This window comes from Chenopodium quinoa, unplaced genomic scaffold (assembly GCF_001683475.1).
Source record: "Chenopodium quinoa cultivar QQ74 unplaced genomic scaffold, ASM168347v1, whole genome shotgun sequence".
Lineage (NCBI taxonomy): Eukaryota > Viridiplantae > Streptophyta > Magnoliopsida > Caryophyllales > Amaranthaceae > Chenopodium > Chenopodium quinoa.
In genome coordinates this window covers 1,273,890-1,291,998 of record NW_018742770.1, presented here as the reverse complement: position 1 = coordinate 1,291,998, position 18,109 = coordinate 1,273,890, and the positions used below count along the sequence as shown (strand labels likewise).

Here is an 18,109-nt window from a genome sequence, read left to right as displayed (position 1 = left end):
CCTCCAACCACCTCTCTTTCTTTGCCGTTGTAATTCGAGGTATGAAGTTTCTTCATTGAACCCACTGACTTTTTTAAAAAATTAAAAACTTTTTTTTTTTAATTTTTTGTAAAGAAAAAGCGAAATAGGTTTAAATAAAATATTTGTGTATTGTGTGGTAAAAAGTAAAGCTGTAGCCTCTTCCTCATTCCCTTTAACCTCTTCCACTTCCCGTCTTCCCTCTGTGTCTGTCCGCCTCTCCTCTGTCCCGCAGCCCCGCAGCCGACGCCTCGTCAGCCAGGCAACGACTCCGACGGTCCGACGTGAGGCGACGTCTTTGAATTTCGTCCTCGTAGGCTCTTACTCTGGTAGTGAGGTTAGTGAATTTGGGGATTTTTTTTGCTAAATCGTTGAATTTCATATGCTAATGTACATTACGATTTGGGATTTTTTGTAAATCGCTGAAGATTGGTTATAATTCGCTAATTTACTTCTCAATTTGGGGATTTTTTTTTGCTAAATCGTTGAATTTCACATGCTATTTCGATTTCTGGATTTCATATGCTATAATATGTTTACTAATTGACTGTAAATCTGTAATTACGATAGTTTTAATTAGTCTTCATATGCTATAATATGTTTACTAATTGACTGTAAGTCTTCATAATTACGATAGGCCAACAGTCGATTGATTGATGAGCTTGCCTTTCCGTTTAGTCGGTTTCCTTTAAATCTTTAATGCCTAATTTTGCCTTACTGGTTTGCTGTGATTAATATGCTCAATGCTGTCTTTCATAATTTCAATATTTCATTGCTGTCGATTGTCAAAAATTCAAAATTGTCTAATTGGAATTTGTGAATGTTGTTAAAATTGTCTAATTGTGATTGGAATTATGTTGGGTTAAACAATAATTGAGATTAAAATAATAAGACATCTTAAGTTGAAATTATTACTCTTAATATTTCCTTACTTTTAAAGCAAAAAATTAAATTGCATAGAGCAACAGTGATTTGTAAAGGATTACAAGGCTCATTTAAAATTTACATAGAAGCTAATAATCCCATGAACATAGAAAAATCCCTACTTAAAGAAACTAACTAAAACATAGCTCTTGCAAAAGGGCAAAAAAATAAACACTCAAAAAATGCTAACAACATAACTTAGATCATTATATACAGTCATACAAATAATGTTTGAAAGCTTATAAAGTCCATAAATGCAATCCAAGGATCTCTAATGTTGTCATATAAAATTTAACTCTAAAACACATTGAAAAATTAAGCAGCCAAAAAAGTTGCCAAAAGAGCTTACAAGTAATTTCACATATGCAAATTGCCAAAGTATGAAAACTCATATATGCTTTTGTATTTCTTTTTCTTCATTTTTTTTATGGGTAATCAATTTATAATCCACAATTTGAACTTATGTATTGAATATTTAATGATTATAATTTCATCCTTTTGTTAATTACGATTCCAAACCGAACCCACACTTCGGAAATCCTTGAGACGCCACTGTCTAATGGTATCGATTTTTGTACGATTTTTCTGTTGATTTAATTTGTATTTTAAGTTTTACTAACTGTTAATTCTCATGGATTTTGATCTGGAATTTATTGGACTCGCCTTGATTATTTTGGTTGTGGTTCTTTTTTTCAAATGTGTTTATCACATGCTGGGAGTATTCCGAACACTGATTATTAAGTATCCTTAATTCCTTGTAGCTTATAGTATTGATGGTGAGCGAAAAATCTTTGAAGAGGGCAGAACCTGACTGGCGATTGAAGAAATGTGCGAAAAGGAATGTTGTGGCTAAGGTCGATGAAGAGAGTGACAGTCACTTAATTAGAAGGTGGGAAGAGATGAACCATGAAATATTGGTTAGCATAATGAAGCGATTGGGTGTGTTAGATCTTATATTTTCAATTTGCTTTGTTTGCAAGTCCTGGCTGGATGCCACACTGGACACTTTCTTCCCACCACAGGATGTCTTTAGTTTGAGTGATTTCCCTTTGCTCCTCGGTTCTAGTTCATACAACAGAAGAGTTCAGCGCAGAAGGTTTTGGAGGATGGTTGAACTTCATCTCAATCGCGATCAAGCAAGACTTCATACTAAACTTGTACTGCCTTGTATTCGCTTAAACAAGTATGGTTATCTCTACATTGCTAAGAGGTAAGTTTTCCTCAACAACTATTCCTGTGTATCAACCATTTTAGATACATTAGCACATTAAGAAACCATTTTAGATACATTAGTACATTAAGAAACCATTTTAGATACATTCAGGGTCCATCATAGATACATAGTGTTTTAATAACATTTAGTAGGAACAAGTATGAATTGGATTCATAAGAAATACATTACTGGTACATTAAACATTTATATAGATATATCAAGTGAATAATAGAGGTATAATTCGAATTGAAATATAAAAATCTTATATTAACATTGACAAGAAGGATAAAAAAATATGGAATTCCGAAAAGAGGAAAGAGAATTTGGAAGAGATTTCGTAGCTGATGAACTATGAGTGAAGATATAGCACAACTAAATCCAAGTTTAATTACGAAATTCAAGGAACATCTAAAAAAAATAAAATTCAAAATGATCCAAAATTTACTGAATTGAAGATTGACATGGACAAAAAACTAAGAGAAAGAGATTGGAGGCCAATTTAAAATACCATACCTAGTTAATCAAGAGTGACAACAACCAAGTTACACTAGAGATCCACGCTACCAGTTGATAAATAACTCGAAAATCATCTTTTATTTTGCTGAATTGGGATAAAAAAAGGTCATTCTCAGCCATGGGCATACACATGGCATACATGTGATATATAGACGTGGGATGAGTGAAAATGGTTGGGCGCTGGCCGCCATGTTCGAACTTCATCGAGAAGCTCAAAAAGGGGAGAAAGAAATCGGGAGAGAGAGAAGATGTGAGATTTTTTGGGTTATTCATGTGGTAGGTTGGAAGAAGGGAAGCTAGTGCGTATAAATTATAAAATTACCAAATATGCCATTATTTACATGGGTTTTTTTGTTTTTTTTATCTGATAGATTAAGTTAATTGAAGGGATATAAATGCTTTTCACCCTTCTCACCATAAGTGTGCTTGTCATATGAGCCTAAATCGAAGGGTCGGGATTCGTTGAGAAGGGTTCTTAATATGTGAAGCGAGAGAAACCTAGATATATCAAGTATGCAATGTAAATACATTAGTTTAAACTACAAATGCATTGATGTTATTCTACTATGACATCAAACTTTTATCATTTTAAGTATCCTAGATACATGGAGTAGCCTCTACAAAACTGTTTTGTGTGGTTTTCGTATTTTTGTTTTAAATTTTCTAAGAAACAGAAAACTGGAATAAAAAGTCAATAACAAACGGGCCTTTAGATTTACCAGGTTGTTTGTTTTAGAAATGAGAAAGAAAATCCCAATTAAAACCATCACAATCACTGCCCTTCAGCGCAGCCCCTCCCTTCCCCTCTTCCTCTGGCTGCTGCCCCTATAGGCCCTACTCTTCTCTGTCACTGCAGCCGCAGTTTCTCCTCCCTTATTCTATCTTTTTTTTTTTTTTTTTTTTTTATAAAAAATCTATCTTAGATCTAGAATTTTTGTGGGTGGTGGGTGGAGATTCTTGTTGGTTGGTTGGGTTTTCAGGGGTGGGGTGGGGTGGGGTTTTCGTAAGTGGAAGTGAGTTTTTCAGGTGGGTGGAGATAAGGTTTTGTGGTTAGAATGGGGTGGGGTTCTCGGTGGCTGGAGTGGATGATGTTTTCGGTGGTTGGTGGCTTAGAGAAAGGGAAACGGGGGGGTGGGATGGGGTATCAAAATAGAGGAGTTTGGGGGGTATGGAGAAAGGGAATGATTAAATGACTTTGCAAACAACAAAGAATAGAATTAGACACGTTGATTCTCTTTCCATTTCCCGAATACCCCATACCAAACGCCCCCTAAGTTCATAAAACAAATGTTTTGTATACATCAATCCATGAACCTTTCGTGTACCCATCGGACAGCAGCCCTTTCGGGGGTAGGTCGAAGCCAGAGGCTCCCTTCTTCTGGTCGTTGCAAATAATACATTAAACAAACATTTATGTATATTATGAAAATCATTAAAAATACATTAAAGAATCAAGAAGTCATTCTAACTTATTAGACCAAATCCTCAAATTCAATACCAGTATACCTTAAGAAAATCACTGAAAATTTTAAAAGCAAATAATTTAACACAGACAATTAAATACAAAAAAGCTCAAGATAGCACATTGTTCAAATGCAAGTTCTATTTCCCTGATCTTCAACTTGCTAAGTTCCTCCATACATTTCAAACACTTCAACACTCCACAAACTGAAATCACAAACAATAAAGCTAGATCTCTTGGGCAATTTGGGTTGTAAAGGGGGGGATTGAAGAGTTGTAAAGCGAGTACTTCCACTCATGGGAAAACTGCTCAGTTGGGTTGGGGGAAGACAATTTCGGGAGGAACAACAAGAAGCAAAGGAACAAGAACATTGTGCTAATTCGGGCCGTTGAATTTTTATCCAAGGGACACAATGGCCCAAGTATTTAATCGAGTGTGAGAATTTAGCTAACATATTATACTTCTCTATTGCTTGAAACTTTAGGTACAGAGAAATGCAACTGACTTTTGATCTAGCTCATTGATAAAGGGTTCCGTGGTTATAAATTCACTTTATATGAAGTTTTTTTTTTTTTTTGACGCAAACACTTTATATGAAGTTTGATCATTGAGATGGACATTTTTGTGTTCCTATACTAACTGAAGTTTAAATTTTTATATGAATATTTTCCTGGTTTTTTTAATTAATTCATATGACAGTTTGTGCAGTTCAAATACTCGGTGAAAGGATACTTGTAATTTACTTTGTCTTTTGATATGCATCACATTGTTTGATTTATTCTGTCTTTTGATATGCGTCACACTGTTTGATTTATTCTGTATTTTGTACCCTTTTGAATTAAGTTCTTCAGAATCCCTCGTTCAACAACTGTATGGTGATCATCGTGACTTTAAGTTTTGACATTGCAGGTTACCTTCACTTAGGAGTCTGTCTCTTCACATGGATTCGTTGAGGTTACGTCGTCCTTTTTTGAGTGTTGCATCATATTGGAAGGGATTGGTAGAAGTGGAGTGTTTTGGATCATGCGTTAAGATTGTCAGTGAGCTTTGGAATCAAATTCATACGTTAAGGTTGCTTGGTGAAGTACAGGTGACAGATGCAGTTGTCATTGCAAGAAATTTTCCTCGTCTCACACATTTGTCACTTAAGAAATGTACCTTAATGGACAATGCTTTATCACTAATATTAGAAGGCCAAAAGAATCTCATTTACCTTGATACAACACATGCACTTCTTCGTGAGAAGAATGTTTGTTGGGCCAAGGATTGGGATGAAGACCTTCTCTTAAAGGCCAGCAGGGTCACACAATACTTGAGATGTGAAATGAGGAATTGTCGCTATTGTTACAAAAGTTATTCTCTTTGAAGTGTGATGAATTTGATATTGCTTGAAACTTGAAAGAGATGGGAAATCACAGATTTGTCATCAGTTTGAAAAACTCGTTACCTTCACGGGAAGGAAAATGCTACCTGATCTATTGCAAAGTCGCCCATTATCATGAACAAAATCACGCTAGAGAGCCTTTTTGTGGGTGGACCAACGTCTGCATCCCACAAATTCATGGTTTTGTTTTGTAAAGGTTCTAGACCTAGTTTATCTCTGGAAGTATGCAATTGTACTCCTCCTCTCTGTTTTATACATGCAGTGCGAAAAATGAAACTATATTTATATCATCTAATGGTTTGGTAAAATTAGGAATTATACCAAATGTCCACTTATTTTTAATTTTTTTTTCTTGGACAAGATGATCACAACCTGTTGCCGATGTCGGACCAAGTTACATTACCAAGTTACCTACGAAAAGCAGTTGAAGCTCCATGCAAAAAAAGCGTTTCAGCGGCCATGGCCTGACAACATTTCACCTTTGAAGTTCTATTTTGAAAATTCTCAACAAATTACAATGTGCAATAGGTTGAATAGTAAGCTACTTTCTGTCCACTGTTCTTTATATCACCTTGGGCAGGTTATTGAGTGATGAGCATCAGTGAATACATCTAAACTCTCTAGTTGCGGTACCTCATATATTGAGTGATGCTAACACGAACATGGTGATCAGTAACACGTCCTTGCGAAAGTTATATGTACGAATGCGTTCGTATCTGTCACCGCTGCCAATCTATAAAAGTTATCAGTAAATGTAGTTTTCCAATGACTAACCAAAAATGAATTGAAAATATGCTCGGTAGACAAGAAAACAATACATATATTCATCTAAAACGAGGATGAATTGTTGAGACGTTTCACCTGCTCTGCCCGAAGCTTTGATTTGTTTATCTAAGTTTTATATTTCTCAATTTCATAAAGCATTGCACATAGTATCTCCAATGCATTGGCCTTGTGCATAAAACAAGTGCATACAAAACTGGAGAACACAAGTAAAAGTATGGAATATAGACGAGAATGCATATAACTCGTTTAACATTGTATTGTTAGAATAACAAGAATATTTGTAAAAGAGAATAATAAGCATGAAATGCACAAGATAACATAAAGACCGACCCTCAGATTGCTAAACTTTAAGCAAAATGCCAAACAGCCATGTCCATTGATATCCTCCTTAACAAGTTCAAATACCTTATGCCTAACAAATACAGTCCCAAAATTTGTCAAAAAAAAAAAAATTACAACATTTTTACATGATAAAGGGGCAATGTAGCAACATCCAACGCACCCAACCATCCTAAAAATCAAATCCGGATTATAAGAAATTTACAACTTGTTTTGAAGGCAGCCTGCATGTAGTTGTTGACTTGTGCTCCCTGCAAGCAAAACGCTATGCTTCTTCCATTAGTACCATAACCCTACAGGTTTAAAACATATGATTACTCAATATGCACAGGATAAAGAGATCCACAAATACTTATCGCCCACATCCTTAGTCAGGAGTAATAAGATTGTTAGTGCAATCACCTATTTACCAATTGTATGCAGCTTATCAGCCTGTCCTACCCATGTACAAGGACCGACATCTATCTGCAGCTTAGATTTGAGACAGAAAGAAGAAAGATCATTCCTGACAAGCTATCTGCAGCTTAGATTTGAGATCGTAGCTTTCAGCTAACTGCATATGATGCTTCTCGATGTCACATGCTTCCTTTACCATCCCTGTTTCCAATTTACTTTTGTCTCCAATATTTTAAATTCTTGTGGTAATTGCATCTTCCAGAGCTTTCAGAGAAGCATTATTCTCATCACTTTTCTCACTGCATCATCCTGTACCGAAGCATATATACAAAGGACCGTAGGCTCAATATGAGCTATAATAGATAGGTACGTTAGCTTCATGCTGAAATGAATGGAAGCCATTTTTTAATCAACAACTGATCATATACTATAATGCTTAGATATAAATACTACACAGTGCTAAATCACCTAAGCCACTTACATCATTCAAGTGAATTACTCAGGCTCTGTAAAGCAAGGCATCCAACTTGACATATCTGAAAGTAGATTAACCTAATTGATAAACGCGACATCTAAGGGTATCTCATTTTAGTACTAGTAGCAGTAGTTATTCAACAACCAATCTTTAACCATTAATACTTGACAATGATAAATAATGAAATCAATCATCACAAAAGCTCTAAAATTCCTGCAAAACTCAACAACCTATAGCATTAGGTTGGAGCATAAAACTCAAATAGGAGTTCTTGTACCACTATAATAATTCAAAGAATCCAGAAATAGAGTAGGGCAAAAAGAAGTGCCTTTAAACAAGAAAATAGGGGTTTTGAATTTCAGATATCACATATCAGTAACACAAACCTAATTACTTTCTAGTAAAGGGGAAATAAACAGCTTTCCCAATATTCAAATCTTCTAAACATCCCTAAAACCTTAATACTTCAGATGGATTTATAAACATCAGCCAAATTCACGAATCAGGCAAAAAAAGAGAACCCACAAAACCCCCAATTACAACTGCTTCTCTAATATTATATTATGGCAATGCAGAATTATAATTAAATAGGAAGTTTTTAAGGAAATAGAAGAGAGTCCCACATAAACAAAAAAGAATCAGCACAAAAAACACCAAATCCGATGCAATTTCAATTATTCTACCATTATATGATAGCTAAGTAAATTAAATTTAAAAAGTAGTTCAACTAAGACGCACACTGCTAAAATACAGGTAGCACCCATAATCCATGTGAAGTATGAGTCTTAGTATCACCTAATCCCTCTTTTGAACATCCAGGCTATGCATTTGCCAAATTTATTGTCATCTATTCCAATTGAATTAGAATCGATATACAAGTTGGACTCTTGCTATGCAACACAAAATAAACATCCTCTCAGGTGAATCACTCAATATAAATTTGCCAAGAAAGAATTAATAAATATTAATCCCATAACTTATTATCATCTATTCTAATTGAATTAGAATCGATATACAAGTTGGACTCTTGCAATGCAACACAAAATAAACATCCTCTCCGGTGAATCGCTCCATATAATTTTTCCAAGAAAAGACTAATAAATGCCATAAGATACTGCCAGTTTTTTTGCGCGCTACCTAATTAGCTAATATAGTTAGTTTACATTCTTTTATTGGGATAAAATATTATATAATAAAATTCTTTTTCTTTCTCAGATTCAGCACCTAAGAACAGGCAGCGCAACCAATTGTTTAAAATGCACACCAGTTACAAGAGACGGTGCTCTGCACCAAACACAACCAAAGTCTAAAGGCGGATAAATTAGCAAATCCTGATCAATCACAACTCAAGAAACAATACGAAAGAAACCAGACATATACACCAACACAAGCTCAAGTCCAAAAACTGAATAAAGGGCTCAATTTACATCTAGTACACTTATGGTGCTCCAAGGTGTTTACAGGAAGAGAAAAGGTATGCCAAGCATGCAATACAACGATACAAGAAAGTGTAAATAATAGATTTGAAGGAACTATGGTTGCTTGAGGCTAGCACCTGGGCATGCTTCTTAAACCTTAGGGTTTGTACTTGGTAAGAGATAGAATGGTGTGTCTCCATAGTATTGCATCTAGGAAGAAGTAAGTTTAAGACCCCGTTTGGCCAAGCTTCTAGAACTGTTTATCAACTTGAGAAACAATTTTTCTAGAAGCCCCAATTGGTTTCTAAGAAAGAAGAGAAGGAGAAACACCAATTTAGAGCTTCTACACGTGTTTTTCGGGGAGCTCTTTTTCCCTTCAAATGAAATTTTCTTCATTTCCATAATACCCCACATTTTTTGAAAAATGTCCCTAATATCCCACCTAAAACTCCACCTAAAACTACTCTCCTACTCCCTGTTCTTCTCTCTCCTCGTCAAGCCATGATATCAACGGATCCTCCTCCTCGTCCGCTCCCTAATCCATATCCTCCATCAAATAACTTTATGATGCCATATTTTGTTGATTTTATAATACCTATTTACTAACAGTAAGAATTCCCATGTTTACCAATTGCATTGTTACAGATCTTCTTTTTGTTTAGTTATTTATTAAATTTTGATGGCTATTTAATTTGATTTTGTCTGGATAGGTTCTTAAGAACTTGTTTTGTCCTCCGTTGTTTTCAATTATGAAAATATGAATTCTTTGGTGTACAGGTGGAAATTTTTAATTTTTAGTTGCAGGATCTCAACGGGTTTCTCAAATTTTTATCAGATCTTAGAAACTTCAAGCCTTGTGGTATTGTGATTAGTTTTACAAAAATGGAGTGAATTATAATGTAGAGAATTATTCCTACTTCTTCTGTTGTTCATCGTACTTTCCAAGGAGATGATTTACACTTGTTGTAAAAAGAGATGAAACAACAAGCAGAGGGCCAAAAGAGTTTCTTCGGAGTCCTTTGTTGTTGGAAATCAAATTAGCTAATACACTGATTAATGACATTATAACACTAACCCTTGTTGGCGAGTTACCCCAAAGAAAACGACCTTTGTTGGCAAATCAAATTAGTTAATACACTGATTAATAACATTATGCAATGACATAATAGAAAGAAAAGGTAGGCCAGCCAAATACTCTTGCTGGTAAACAATGGGCCAAACAGGGAAATTTTGTTTCTATTCCTAAGTAGCACTTCTAAACTTTTTGGCCAAGCATTTCTGTTTTTCACAAGTGTTTCTGGAGAACTACTTTTAGGAAATAGAAGTTCATTTCTAAATGATTGGCCAAACAGACACTGAGTCATGAATTTATATTTTCTTGGACCTTAGTCCTAAATATTTTCAGCATGTATGAGTGTAACTTAGAAGCATGAAAAGAGAGAATACATACCATGTGGAGAGTGTCACGAGGCTTATATCAATCAGGAACTTGAGCTCTGGCAAAAGCAAGTGTCAAGGCTCCTCTATCAATACACCTTTGCCACATTATCTGCGAAGGATATCAATAGAGGCACTTATTAATCAAATTGGTTGAAAATGGCAAGTAACTAAGTTCTAAAGTATAGGTATATAATGTGTAAAGCTGATAAATAAACCTTTGCTAAAGCACTCATATTTCTTAGATCAGTACTGAGCGGATCGTCCAGGTGCATCAATTCTGAACTTATTAGTTACACAGTGAACAAAGACAACTCAAAATAAATTGATGCTCATAATAAAGTATTGGCTCATATTCAATAGAAGTACTGCATCATCACCATTCATATAGCAATTGAGTATGCCTATAACTAAAGATTCATCTCAACTCTCAAGCAAATTGACTACCCCTTGAAAAAAAATTCAAATTTAATACAAAATCTACTTCCTTTGTCAAATCAAATTACTCATTCACAATAGATTTTATCTAAACAAGAGGCAAATTAACTCAAACATTGAAACATGAACCATTTCCATTAAAATTAGCAAGTACCCATATCACATTAATGTCCCAAATGAAATTAAAAACCATAAATTCTGCAAAAGAAAAAGTGGTTGTGCTAGATTTTATAAATTCTTTGTATTCAAAGCTTAATTACATCAATAAGTAAAGGGCGAAATTGGAGAACTTAAGTAGAAAGGGAGCTAAAATCTCATTGGTCATTAAGGTCCACAAAAGCCAGCTATGAAATCCAGTCCTTTGCTATAAAAAAATTCAACAAAACTTAAGACAAAAAAAGTTATGTAAAAGCATACCTTAAAACTCAACAATCGACAACTAATTGAAGTAATACTTGATCAACCAACAACTGCGACAACATCATAACCACAAAATTGCAGGGAAAGAATTATGGGTTTGCAAATATGCTAACCAAAGGAAAAGGGAAATAAGTTGAGATACCTAATTCAAGCCCATTAACCAATTTTCTCTTGGTTTGGACTGGCTCCACATCTGCAAAATGTAAAAACACGCAATTAACAAGCAGTTAATGAGGGAATAAAGGTAGCTGAATCAAAGAACAACAACCGCAATTGAAAATGATAATTAAAAATTGAAATCAAAACTTGAATTACTAAAATGATTAAAAATTGAAACCAACCCATCAAAGTAATCATTGAAACAAAAAAATACCCTGACTAAAACACCCGATCGGGCAAATCAATCATACCCACATGAAACCAAACATCAATTAGATCTATAAAGCTAATAAAATTCCCAACAAATTTAATAAATAATGAGGAAATAAGGCACTCTAACAAAACCCAGATACCAAAGGTTCGACACGACAGTAGGTCTGTAGCTTAACTACTCAAGTATGATGTATACAAATTTCAATTTCTTTGTGACCCAACTCCAATATGTATACTGATAATGATGTATACAAATTTCAATTTCTTTGTGACCCAACTCCAATGTGTATACTGATAATGATGTCTCCAAATCTATGATCAGTCATAAGACCATAACGGCCCTTTGCGTTCGGTTTTTTTCCCAGCATGACCGTCATTGCATTCGCCAAATAGAATATAGTTGACAGAAAGTAAATTCATTGTTCATCTAAAGTAAATTCATTCTACAAATGAGAATGACAGAAAGTAAATTCATTTGCAATATAATTCAACCAAAACAAATTCATCTAATTAAGAGGGAGAAAAGTATTAAAATTCAAAGAACTGAAGAAACCAATTTCCAGAACAATAATTCAACCAAAACCCACAAAAGTTCAATTAGAAAAAAATAAATAAATGAAAACCATTAGAAACTGAAATAGAAATCAGACCTGGCAATAGATAGAACAATAGTGTCCCTGTTTTTTTTGGAAATTCATCCAATCAATCTCTGGCTACACTTTCAGTCGATCACACAGGTCACATGTCTCAACATGATAAGCTTGAGGTGATGCCCATGGCGTCAGTTTCTCTCTCACTTTCCCACCTACAAAATTAGCACTGCAAAAATAAGAACAAACAACACCAAGATTAGTCGTAAAAAAATTAGTAAATTAACACAAGTTTTCCAATTAGCTTGAACAGGGCGAATCATCCTAAATTTTTGTAAGCTAAAAAACCAAACCCTTCCAAATTAAAAAATCACTATAAATTGGGAAAAAAAAAATGAAATACACACATTCAAACAATATAGGCCAAAATTCAACACCAGGACCATAACAAGTTACTGAATCAAAAAGAAAAAAGGAAAATTGAAAGAAAAGGGAACAAATTCATTAGAAATCAACCCAATAAACATTTAAGTACCTCGAATTTGAGAAAGAGTCCGAAAATTTAAGAAACGCTAACCCGAAAAACCCTAAAAAATGAAACATACGGCAAAATTAAAAGAAGAACCATTAATCCACAAAACTAAGCACCAAAGATAGTGAACCAGGATCAAAAGAGGGGAAAAGAATGAGAACAAAAGCTTACAAATTTTCTAAGTGGTGATTTGACAGAAAGAATAGAAATACAGAGGAGAGAGAATGGGGGAGAAATAAAGTAGTTAATGAGAGATTACATCTTCTACATTAATTTCCTGGGATTTTGTAAGCGACGTGAAGTTTCAGATGAAAGAAATAGGATTGGATATCCATTTTAGTGAAAAATCTGTAGAATAGTAAAATGCATTACCCCATTGCAATGTCGTGCGCATATAATCAAAGAATTGGTGGCCCACAACAACACCTGCATCAAAGATATGGCAAAGGCATAGTACAACTTATATCATTGAGACTGTTGCACTAAACCACTTGCTGGGATATAGCACTTTCCAGTACTTATCATCTGTTACATTCTGCGAGCAAAGAACCAAGTAAGACTTAGTTTCCAACATCAAAATGCTCGTGAAAATAAATATATAAATATGAGCCAATACTTGAAATTGTATTAATATCAACCAATAGAAAACAGTGGTACACAGTGATACACAAATTGTGAGATAGAGGATCCGGACTCACTTTATATACACTCCATACATTGCTTAATTAGTTTACATCATAGCCAATACAAAAAAATTTCACAAGTGAAATAAGGAAAAGTTTATGAAAGAAAGTAAACTAAACTAAATCTGGCAAAGACCAAACCTGGCCTTCTCTTCCGAAGCATTATCTAAATTCCCTCCGTCGCAGATTAGTTTCACACTTATAATTTGAGAACTCCACTATTATTTTAATACATCTCTCTTCCGCACTACTATAAGTTAGGGTCTTATGCCCTCTCACATTCAATAAATTAAATACTCCACTATCACTTATCACATCTTTTTCCAAAAAAAAAGAAAAAAAAAAAGCCTTTAACCGTATCTTATCACTTCTACCTATTCAATAAAATAACATTGATATCAAACAACTTATCACCTAAAACTATGTCACATGATAAGTGTCAAAACTAATCTAGAAGGGAGTACCGATTTGTTAGGAAAAACGCGAGAACCGGGAGTCTCAAATATAACAATAAATGGAGTAGTTTCACAAAAGAAAAGATTTTTGTTAGTTTTTACATGGCTCATACAGAAATGGTAGAGCATGTCACTTGAAAAAATCGCTTAGGAGGGAAGAATAATTTTTTAAAAGTAGAAAATGGTGACAAGTATAGAGGATTATTTGAATAATGTAGTTAAGGTTACGGTATCAGATTTCAACAGTTCTAAATAAACCACAACATAATGGTGTTTGAAGAGCATGAACAGAGATTGCTGAATGATTTTAGCAATAATCTGTCATGAAAAGCACTCAAAATCCTTTGAGAGAAAGTCCACGAGAATCAATATCTACTTGATAAACATGTCTCCTTTAAGTGCTTCTGGATTCAAATCCCACAGAGAGTTTGGAACTTTGGATAGGTATATATATAACTCCAGTCTTCGGATGCAAAGCAGTTGTACACATAAATATAGGTATATATACGATTCATTCCGAAAGGTGAAAGGTCTAACATGATGACAAGACAAAGCAGTGTATAATCATCTTCCCTGGTTACGGTGAAGAAGAGTTCGGACACATAAAGGTTGATAGAAAGGAAAACCACAGCACACATGCCTTCTTTGAAGTTGAAACCATTAAAGCACTCAAAAGCCAAAGAAACCTCCTTCAAGTACAAGGTATCCCATAACTTTAAATCCAATTCCTTTCCAAGATGCAAATGATACTCAAGGGGAAGAAGTGTGTAATAGATCAGAAAAATGAAACATAAAAATAGGGAAAAGGAAAAATTGGGGAAAATATAATTGATCAGAGAAAAAGAACATAAAAATGGAACATAACTAAGGCTCCCTCTTCCACTAACATCACCCTACACCTCTCTCATCTTAGGCCACCTGCATGATAATAGAATGATATAGCTAATTTATACTGACTGGAAATGCCAACAGGAGCTACGCCTGACTTCTTAGGGGCCTAGGCCGTTGAAGCTCTACCCTTTGCCTTTCTGTTGCTATCTCTGTCTGTTGCTATTCTGCTAAACCCTCCATTTATTCATTTCCCAATCCCCTGTCCTTCATGACTTCATCCATCTGCAGTCTACATCTCTGTCATCCATCCCTTTCCTTTTCTACCCAAATTGTTCAAACCAACAGATTTTAGTGTTCATCAATTGACTATGCCCAGTTTCAAGGAGGTATTCACAGTAATGTTAGACAAATAAAATGCTTGAGTCTAAATTGGTAGCTAACGATTGACTGTTCCCCATAGCTCCAAAAAAACATCTCCAGAAAAATTAATATAAAAGAAAGCAGGGTTGCAACAGGCCATAACTCACCATGTATTGTGACCGTTCATCTTGAATAGCTACTGTCAAGCAACAACAGCAAGTCAAATGTTACACTAGCCACCTGCAAGTACCCATATTTAATTAGTCCGAGAGCATACAGGTGAAGAAAGAACTATTAGTCCGCCTTATTAACTGTACACGCCTACCTTAGATATCAATATATTTTTTCCTTCAAAAGCACCGAAGTCATATGCACAGGTACAGATTGATTATGAAAAAAATCTTAGCAAACAACAGGCTCCCTTTCTGAGAGCACAATGAATGGATCAGTTTTCGGAAGGAAAGGAGCAACTTGAGGTGTCTGCCAACAAAAGGCTCAACCATGAAGCTATGTAAGATGGATCAACTGCTAAGCTATTGTTTTCTGCAAATATCTGAATATATTTTCACTTTTTTTTTTTTGGAAAGCAAGTAAAATTTCACATTATTTTTTTTGGTAAGCAAGTAAGATATATTACAAAACCTTACAACCAAATACAACCTAAAACCTTGGCAAAAACACCAAGATCAAACTGCAAGGGTACATACTGCCTTTAACAACTACCTAGCTGTCAAGCTACTAAACCAGGCCTTAACCCTATCACTTGCTTTCCTAGGAATGATACTTATGATCCTTCCTAACACTTCTCTTTTCATGTTTTCCGTACATTTCTCTATACATATAACTCTATGATAAAATATGACATTAGACTGCTCAAACATAGGCATAAATTTTGTAGAATACAGATCAGCAAAAAAATGTCAGCTTCAGTACATAATTTTTTTTTTTGTGATGGCCAGTAGATTCTAAATATGGACGAGCATACATAGGCTTAGACCTCAGGCGAAGGAAAGGAGAACAACCAAAAAACTTTAATGAACACAAGCTCACATCAAACACAACAGAATAACTCATCAGATTCATATAAAGTAGTTCCTCTGTTTAATAAAAAATCTGCAACAATTGCCATTTTGGGAAGTTTTAAAAAATGTAACACTTATATTTTGGGGAAGTTTTGGAGTCCAAATATCACAAATTCACAATAACCCTTAACCAAACAATCAACATAATAATAGCCACACCTCCCTTCAATCTCTGGCAAACCACCAGCCCCACTTCCTTCACTCCCTGTCAGACCACCACCACCACCATCTTCCTCCCGGACACCGGCTTGTGCACATACTAAAAATGACTATGGGGACTATACTTAACTCTCACATTCATTGTATTTAGTCACACCAATTTTTGTCTTTGATCAACTCCACCCAACCAAACATTAAAAAAAAGTAACCAACACTCAATGGGGCAAACAAATGGGGACGAAGGGAGTAACCCCTAGTCTCCAACAACAATGGCTGCATTCTTTTAAAAAAGCACTAGAATGGTATTATAAATCATCAAAGGAGTTGTTGAACATGTTTAACAATGTAGATCTGGCAGCAACATATGTGGTACAAGAGTATTCTAACACCACATTCCAAGAATACATTGCAATGAACTATAAGCTACTCTGGCCTTGTAAAATCTCTGCTTCATCTCTAGCCATGAGGTCATCCTCTTTATCCCTGCAGCCAATATCTTCTATGCAACTCATCACTCACTTGCTTGAATGAAATTTGAACCATGTATCTGCATCAGCCCAAACCGCAGCTATAGAAAACAATTGTTTAGAATTAGTTAAACTAGATTTTATACAATTATACAATCCATATAATATACAACATAACAATAGCAAATAATTACATTTTAGGGTAAATTCTAAATAATTGTAAGTAAATACTAAAGGAAAATAACAATACTTACATTTCATTCATTAAAACGAGGAAACCCGATGGTGATATCGGCTTGTACAATAACAGCATCTATAAAAGCATTGCGCGCAAAATCAAACATGAAAACTTGTGTACCCTGAGCCATTAAGGGACGAGCCGCAAACCAATCCATCTGTTGGAATTCAGCACTCCGAGTGAAAAAACAGAGGGCATGAGTTCCTTGACAAGTATTAAGCATGTCAGCTTGAGTTTTCCCCATAATAGTTACTCTATTTACTATTGGGAAAACCCCCCTAATGATAGCTTCAGGTACCAAAGGATCATATATTCTCAAATTACAACCATACTTTACCAACTTTTTGCACATTGAAACAGCAGGAGAATAGCTAATATCACTAGTGCCTTCCTTGAATGCAATCCCAAAAATTGCTAAAGTTTTTCCCTTGAATGAAATCATTGAGGTCTTCATCTTGCGAACATGACAAGTCATTCTCTCTTCATTAGCAGCAATCGCATATCTAATAAATCTTGTGTGATCATCCAAGTTGTAATGATGGGCTATAAACTGAAGTACATTAAGATCCCTAAATAAATTTGGGCCCCCAACAACAGTATATGGATCCAAAAATCCATTACCAATCCTTACATCAGTAGTAATCACCCTCATGACATCCTCAACATTAACCTCAATTTGATTACCAACCTCAGTCATCATGTTAGAAAAAATAGCCATGATTCCCAAACAACAATTAGCGGCTAGTCTACCGAACTCAGCTGCTCTGAAGTTCGCATTCAATATTATTGCCTGACCCATTTGATGATAAAATAACCGAACCAAATTCAAATACGCAAATGGATGATCAGATTTCATAGCCAAAACAACTCTTGTGGGATTAGTCAAATCTAATATGGCAGTTCCTAAGGAAAAAAATTGAGGGTTCGACACTAAAATACGTTGTAGATGGTCACCCATCACATCATCCAATTTATTCCCATCTAGAGAGGGAAAAGGGGAAAAGTCGATTACGAGTTTCCTAGAAATAGCATGTCGACGAACCAGTTTTACCACTTTCTCCCAATCTGATAAGTCGATGTTTGCTAAAGCTCCGATCCTTCTAGTTTTCTTCTC

The 18,109-nt window shown here is 35.0% G+C and overlaps 1 protein-coding gene and 1 long non-coding RNA gene across 8 annotated transcripts; one reads left to right on the top strand and one right to left on the bottom strand.

Moving 5' to 3' along the window:
- The first annotated feature begins 113 nt into the window (after nt 1-113).
- On the top strand, nt 114-5,825 carry LOC110724594 (F-box/LRR-repeat protein At3g48880-like). The gene is made up of 3 exons (XM_021904007.1): nt 114-355; nt 1,704-2,152; nt 5,043-5,825. Exons 2-3 carry the CDS (start codon nt 1,716-1,718, stop codon nt 5,497-5,499), a joined length of 894 nt encoding a protein of 297 aa, XP_021759699.1. The 5' UTR covers nt 114-355; nt 1,704-1,715; the 3' UTR covers nt 5,500-5,825.
- A 783-nt stretch (nt 5,826-6,608) lies between these two features.
- LOC110724593 lies at nt 6,609-17,833 on the bottom strand. 7 transcript variants are annotated; one of them, XR_002512022.1, is made up of 12 exons: nt 17,012-17,833; nt 16,291-16,858; nt 15,375-15,474; nt 15,217-15,289; nt 13,093-13,255; nt 12,724-12,775; nt 12,249-12,417; nt 11,369-11,419; nt 11,224-11,276; nt 10,382-10,480; nt 7,045-7,391; nt 6,609-6,935 (listed from the first exon to the last, which is right to left on the bottom strand). It is a non-coding gene; the product is annotated as an uncharacterized LOC110724593 (long non-coding RNA). The 7 variants fall into 7 exon arrangements; XR_002512019.1 differs by lacking the exon at nt 11,224-11,276 and having other exon boundaries at nt 7,045-7,420; nt 17,012-17,831; XR_002512020.1 differs by lacking the exon at nt 11,224-11,276 and having other exon boundaries at nt 17,012-17,831.
- Nucleotides 17,834-18,109: the final 276 nt, after the last annotated feature.

What these genes read in the sequence shown, in the direction of transcription:
- LOC110724594 (XM_021904007.1), top strand. Translation starts at nt 1,716, where the DNA reads ATGGTGAGCGAAAAATCTTTGAAGAGGGCAGAACCTGACTGGCGATTG. An exon ending in TATCTCTACATTGCTAAGAG is followed by an intron (nt 2,153 to 5,042) that starts GTAAGTTTTCCT and finishes TTGACATTGCAG; the next exon opens with GTTACCTTCACTTAGGAGTC.